The sequence below is a fragment of the Maylandia zebra genome, linkage group LG3, assembly GCF_041146795.1.
Source record: "Maylandia zebra isolate NMK-2024a linkage group LG3, Mzebra_GT3a, whole genome shotgun sequence".
Lineage (NCBI taxonomy): Eukaryota > Metazoa > Chordata > Actinopteri > Cichliformes > Cichlidae > Maylandia > Maylandia zebra.
The window spans coordinates 25,268,951-25,276,091 of NC_135169.1; the positions used below are offsets into that span (position 1 = coordinate 25,268,951).

The 7,141-nt window shown below is 37.4% G+C and overlaps 1 protein-coding gene across 1 annotated transcript; it reads right to left on the reverse strand.

Annotated features, from left to right (window-relative positions):
• Window positions 1-1,791: 1,791 nt before the first annotated feature.
• Window positions 1,792-6,239, reverse strand: LOC101478768 (butyrophilin subfamily 2 member A2-like). The gene is made up of 6 exons (XM_004574669.4): window positions 6,100-6,239; window positions 4,052-4,390; window positions 3,620-3,833; window positions 3,337-3,401; window positions 3,050-3,163; window positions 1,792-2,801 (listed from the first exon to the last, which is right to left on the reverse strand). The coding sequence occupies exons 1-6, from the start codon at window positions 6,203-6,205 to the stop codon at window positions 2,383-2,385; spliced, it is 1,257 nt and encodes a 418-aa protein (XP_004574726.3). The 5' UTR covers window positions 6,206-6,239; the 3' UTR covers window positions 1,792-2,382.
• Window positions 6,240-7,141: the final 902 nt, after the last annotated feature.

Sequence of the window (7,141 nt, forward strand, 5' to 3'; positions counted from 1 at the left end):
GAAGGCTCTGCCTCCCATTCTACTTTTAAATACTCTAGGAACAACAAGTAGGCCTGCAGTTAACTGCTAAAATTTAGATAATACAGACTCAAAGCAGCAAACATGACAGCACATTAATGTTTTATTAGGTGTGACTCAGTAGGAACAAAAGACATGTATTTAATATATTTTAATTTAAGTGTTTAGAAAACAAACAAATCTATGCTGGTTCAAAGTGAACGGTTTTTTTAAGCTGCATTATTGTTACATTACGTTATTTACATTATTGTTACTTATTTCTGTGCTTTCAAAATGTATTGAAATGAAAATAACTGCAAATCACTGTACCTCTTATTCTAACCTAAGACAACACAAAATGTCAGATTAATAATCTCTGTGATCCAAAAGTCTGCCGTAAACACTCAGTTCTCTTTGTATGACGTCAAAGAAAAGGGATCTTCCTAACATGGTCAGGCACACAGCTGTGGCTGTGAGGAAAAGCCCCACCAGCCTGCCAATCAGAAGAAAATTGGCTAAAATTGATCAAGAAAAGCTAAAAATGAAGGAATATTTTTGAAGTGGGCATCATGCAAAACTACTGTAGGAGACTCCAAGAATCGAAACATGGAGGCTGAAATGAGTATAGTAGGTCTGTTTTAATGTTTTAACTAAAAAATAAAGGATGAAATTCAGCAAAGGGCCCATATTTAAGAAACCACTCTGCTATGGACACACTGCTGAGGAATTAATATCTTTCAAAAGTTTTAATTGTACTGCTTTGTAAAGTATAATAGTTAAAAAAAATAACTGTAAGTAGTTCAAGTGGTGTAGAAAGTCGTGCAGAAATGCTGTAAAATACTTCCATACACGTACTAAGTAGATTTACTTCTATTTCATTACCATGAACTTGTGCAATTTTGTAAATCCTTTTTGTCCTTGTGAAACAAATTTCCTGAACTCTGTGCACAGCATGCGTCACAAGCTGAGCAGAAAAAAACATTTACAGTTAATTTTAAACTGTTTCAGCAGAAATGAGAGACGATTATGGGAAGACATCTGGAAAAAACAAAAAACAGTTGCATTCGCTTTCCTTAAATTCTCACATCACCTGACACTTCCTATAAAACCCACAAATTTAACCTTTCACAGTAAATACCACAAAATCCTCAGTAGACTACAGAAAAAAATGTACCATGTAAAAAATTAAAAGATATAAAAATGATACCTTGTTTCTTTAAAAACTCACGTTAAACCTTTGCCATGGTTTTTAACAGAAACGTTTTTCAGTAACTCACCATCACACTTTGCTACTCTGTGTGCTTTGCATATGATGTCAAAGCTACTTAAATTTTTTAATCATTGTTTACTATTAACAAACAGCAATTGTACTTTAATTTAACATCAGCATCAACAACAACATCAACATTTAACATCAGCCTTACAACAGGCTTTCTAAAGGAGTTTTCCATACACAGAGGAAAAGCAGCAGCTTCTTCCAGAATTGCACGATTATCTCTGTAATCCAGTCACATTTAAGCCCAGATGATAGACCACTCCAAAACCTTCATTTGTTTTACTTACTTTTACTCTGCTGCAATGTGAGGAATATTTAGCCCATTTCTTTCTGAGGTTTTGGAAAAAGAAGAAAACTGAACTGGCTACAAATAGTTCATCTTTACCTTGAATCGTTTGATATGAATTCAAATATGACTGCATTAAGTGAATACTGAAGAAAACTTGCTTTAACCAGAATTAATCGACAGCTGTAGATTCACAAGAACAACTTTTATTGTTCTTAACATTACAGTTTGTTTTATAGGTGTGTGTGTTTATATCAGAATGTCACAAACAGTTACATGATACATGACGTGGTTTTCACTGTCACTGCTGTCCGTGTCGGAGTTTTACTTTGGCTGGAGCTCAGCCAGCTTCATACTCACATGCACAGCAATCCAGGTGAAAATAATGCAAATCGTGTGGTTGCAGCTGTTCCAAGAACAGTAACCAGCAAGTTAAAACAGCACTATTACATAATACAATAATTACAAAACTCAAAAAAGATTACAGCAAAGCTCTAATAAATACATATCCCAATATATTACACAAAATGAATGTGGATAAAGTTTGAATTGAGGTGCCTCTCTTATAAAACCGTATTACTACCTACGATGATAATCAAGAAAAGCAGATATTGGGTCAGCACATTAAAATGACAACTTTGACTGTATTTCAAAACAAAAACTATCAAATACGTATTTAAAACGTTGGTATGTTTATAAAATGCAATGCTGTTCTATGAAACTCACTTGGATGGCGTCCTGAAATAAATGACAAATCAGTTTATACTTAGAGGTCAACTCCCACCTAACTGACAGTTTCATTTGTCTGATTATGAAACGTTCCTCATTTAGTTTCAGGACCGATCTCCATCAGCGGCTCTGAGTCTTCAGAGATGATGTTTCTGTGCTGAACACGTATACTGCCTCTAACAGACCGACGAGTGGACGAACGGCGAAGACGCTCATGCGGAATGGACAACACTGGAAGTGAACTGCTGTTATCACTGTTTCTTTTCATCTCGCCGCTGGTGTCCAGATGTGATGAATCTTCTTCTGTGGTCTGTGAGGAGCTGACAGATGTTGTCAAGGCCTCTGGTCTGGGGTTGTCGTTGTTGTGATGAGACTTTGGAGAGGGCGGGATCGTGGGATTTGAGATGCTTGATGAGGATTTGGAGTCATTTGTACAGTCCCTTGTCTGGATGACCGGACTCTGCCTTTCATCATTCGTACCATGATTATCGAGACTCCGTTTTTGTCTTCTCACTGTATGAACACAAAAAAACAAAAATAATTAGCATCTGTTTCATCCCTGACATTTCGTTGTTCTTATTACACACACAAACTGTTATGACAAAGCCAACCTAAATTCAGGCTAAAATCCAGGTGCTTCTTACCATATGTATATTTTTTCCTTTTATTTTTTATTATTTGTTTTGCTTTTCCTTCACTTGTTTGATGATTCATTGAACTGAATTAGCAGTTTTAAAAATAACGCCTAGAAACTGACTTACCAGGGCAGCTGTGTTTCTTCACTAAATGCACAATACATGAACAGATGACAGTGGCTGTTAAGGTGGTTAAAACTGTAATTACAATGGTTACAGTGAAGGATCCCTGGTATCCATCTGTAATGACAAAAAAAGAGAACCTGAAAAAGCATTTCGATAAAAGAGGAGGAACCTGCATAATTTCATAGCTGCTTTATCAGCACATTTTACTCAATAAATGTTGTGTGTCTGAATAGCTAATGGATAGTGAAGCATAGACACAGCTAATCCAGGTGTTTGATTAAAGCTACCTGGCAGGTAAATCTCTGAGTCCCTCGTCTGATGTATCTCCAGCTGGTGGACCCTGCAGGTGACCCTGGGACCAAAACACACACATTTACATCTTATTCAAAATGTGCACCAGTGGGGTTAGCGTGAGAAGGCATCTGTTGAAAGATGCAATTACACACTAATCAATGTATATTTACAAGTACAACTTTTTTTGAAGTAAACAAACTAAATGATCAAGATAAAAATTCTCCAACACATCATTCAGAATATAAACTTGTGGTAAGTTTTAATTTGATATTAAACCTGTTGGTAGCAGTCTGCAGGGACACTCTTCCTTTGACCGTGAAGCATCGTGAAGACTCTTCATCTCTCTTTGGGTCTTCGGCACTGATCTCATTTCCCTGATTGTCAAGAAATGTAATCTTAGGCTCAGGGAACCAGCACTTAGCTTCACATTGCAGAGTCAGTCCACCTCCAACACCAGGAACAACTGAGAGTTTCGGCTCAGAAACGGCACCTGCAAAAATATTAAATATTCACATTGTAGCCTTTGCACTTTCCAACCAGATAGATAGATAGATAGATAGATAGATAGATAGATAGATAGATAGATAGATAGATAGATAGATAGATAGATAGATAGATAGATAGATAGATAGATAGATAGATAGATAGATAGATAGATAGATATCATTAAAGAGATTAAATGCAGCTCTGATCTTTGAGTGGACGTACCTACAAACAGCTCCAGTGTTGTGATTACTTTTTTCTTCTTCCTGATAATCGCACAGTGGTATTTTCCACTGTCGCTTATCTGCAGGTTGGATATCACCATTGACAGGTTTCCGTTGTGAAGTTCGTGCCTGATGAGGTTTGTTCGGTACCGAAACACTGGATTCTTCATCTCAAAGGTTTCACACCCATCTCGGTACAGGAAGGCAATATCTGGAAGTGAACTCTCCTTAGTCCATTCCACTGTTGGGACGTCTCCACTTGGGGTGATGTTGCAGGGCAGGAGGACAGTTTCACCTGCAAAGGCCACGATCTTTGGTACGACAATCGCTGAGGGTTTTCCTGTGGATAATAGAAATAACAAAACACGGAGGAACTAATTACTGTGTTTATTCAAAGAACTGAGTCTACTAAAAAAAATGTTTGTGTGTGTGCAGCAGCAACCTCATTATTGCTTTATGCTTTAAAACTTGCTCAGAAATCATTCATACAAATATCAGGTTTCATCACAAGTGTTTATTCTCACGATACAATATAGTCCAACAAATCTGAAGTTTTCTTCTGTTTGTGTAAACTGAGACTCTAAAATAAGTACAGACTGTGTTGTAGGTCAGTGATAAGCCTTATGTGTAATTTCATTTATATATTTGTAATAGCTAACCTCTTCACCACAGATTACCCAAGCAGGAGTCTCTGTGGCTGAAAAACGAGGCCAGCGCAGAAATGCAGCCTACTGTCGCTATTGTGGCAAATTAATGCTGGTTACAAAAGTGTGTCAGTCCCCACAGACTGCACATTTACATGCCCAACTTTACCATATAAGAAAAACATGTTTTCAGCCTGTATATAGCGAGAAATTACAACAGCTAAAGGTGCTTTAGAGTGTAAGAAACTGGGAGCTGGTTCCACAGAAGGGCGGTCTGAAAGCTGAAGGCGCTGCCTCCTCATTCTGCTTTAAATATCTGACGAACCACATGTCTGAGAGCGATGTTAATCTGTTAGTGCGATGTGGTGTCTTTAAGATAAGATGTCTGTTTTGTCTGAAATAAGAAGGAGACAGTTTCAGTCTCTGTGGATAGTTTATCCCTGCATAACGTCAAACGAAAAATCAGACAAAATGTCAAAATAATTTTTCCAGCAGGAGACTCACAGTTCCAGGCAGGTAAAACGTCATGCACAAATACACTGAAACATTTCTGTGTACGTGCAAGTAGTAAATTTACTTCAATTTTTGTTTTGTTGCCTTTTTTATAGCATGCGCAACAAAGGAAATCCTGTCATGTGAGGCAGATTCTTAAACTTCCTGCATAACGTGAGTCAAATAAATGCAGAACAAACATTTGTAGGAAACTGCAATAAAACTGAGAGACAGTTATAAAGAAAACACATTAAAAACACATTTTTAGCACAAAACCACACTGTTAATCTCTGCTGCAACCGTGACAGCAAAATCACCGATAAACGTACACAAAAAGTACTCTGAATTTTTTTTTACTGTACGGGTGTCACACATTGCGCACATTGATGTCACAGTAAATCGCTTTATTTTGGAAACTGTGGTCATTTGCTGTTTGCACACAAACATCAGCAGCAGTGTGATTTCCCTGCTGACTGCAGTCGATGCTCTACAACAGAAATGATCCAAAAATAACCTTTGGAAGTGAGTGAACTTCAACTTGAACTGAGAATTGAGGAACTGGGTGTCAATTTAGTCGAGTCATGTCGGTCAAAATGAACTTCCCCTAAACGTAGAAATGAACTGCAACATTCAGATTGTGAGAAACATTTGATAATATCTCTCAGCGTTTCAAGTTTAAACACAGAGAAGCTCTGTAAATGACTGACACACAGATTTTGAGCTTGTTTCCTCAAAATGTAAACAAATAGTCTCCACGTGCCGAACATCCTGCTTTTATCGTCAGACCTTCGATACAGAATAATACAGAAACTTTGGCAAAGGCATTAAAGGTAGACAGATACGCACTTTTACAGCGACTCTGTGTTAACATTTGTAAAGTGACTCGCTGAAAACACAAATCCATAAATCTCACCTGTACAACAAGATGAGGACAGGACAGCGGCGAGCAGGAGCAGGCGGACAAACCACAGCAACCTGTTCAAACAGGCATCAAAACAAACTTTGTTGACTTCGTCCATGGTTCCTCTTCAGAGAGCAGGTCGACACAGACGAAGTGGAACAGTTTCGACTGTTGTAGTTCAAGTCGTAAAAAGAGAAGAAGGCGGGATCAGAGCCATAATTTCATCATGCTGTCTGATAATTTTACACATTTATAGCGCTTAGTAGACAACAATCAAAGTACTTCTTCTTATACAGGTAGGTTTCCGTTCATCATCTATTATAAGTTCATTAATAATCATTAATTTGAAAGTAGCTTTGTAATGCTGGATGCTATAGCGCTTTTCTACTATACCTGACCACTCGGAGGCTTTATATAGTACAATATATTGTACTATATGACACATTCATCCATTCACACAGTCATACACGCAACTTTTTTAACACCTAAGTGCTTTCGGTATTTCTGTCTGCTTTCTGTTTAAATGCTGGTTCATCTCTTGATTTTGGAGCCTTATAATACTTGAATGATTTATAGGTCAGTGTTAAGGTCAGAGTTTCTTATAGTTTGCACATCTCTTGTTGACCAGTGTGCTGCGACTACAGGAGATGTCCACATTTTAACTGGCTTATGAACATGATACATTTTTTATTATTCCAGAAAACAATTATTGAGTCAATCTCATTAACATTATACCAGTGCAGCTGTTCTGCTATCAGCAGCTTGAACTTATAGTGTGAGGCTTTAATTGAACTCACGGGCAAAGCCCTGTGCAAACCATGATTCTGACTCGAGGTAAATCACTACTATAAAACAATACAGTGAAACTGAGTGAGTGAAACTGAAATAAGAAACAACACAGACAATGAAACGCTGAGAAGTGTGACACCACTTTTCTCTCTCACACATTTCTCTGTCAGCTAATTAAACAGATGCAGTAAATGTTGACAAATGATGTCTTAAAATTATTGTATTCATGATTAAAGTATTGTTGTGTGAAACAACTAAAACAAGG

Excerpts from the sequence above, each read along its gene's own strand:
- LOC101478768 (XM_004574669.4), bottom strand. The coding sequence starts at position 6,205 with ATGGACGAAGTCAACAAAGTTTGTTTTGATGCCTGTTTGAACAGGTTG. Across the intron at positions 4,391-6,099 it reads GTCCTCATCTTGTTGTACAG|GAAAACCCTCAGCGATTGTC; the intron begins GTGAGATTTATG and ends TATTATCCACAG. Across the intron at positions 2,802-3,049 it reads GAAGAAACACAGCTGCCCTG|TGAGAAGACAAAAACGGAGT; the intron begins GTAAGTCAGTTT and ends GTGTTCATACAG.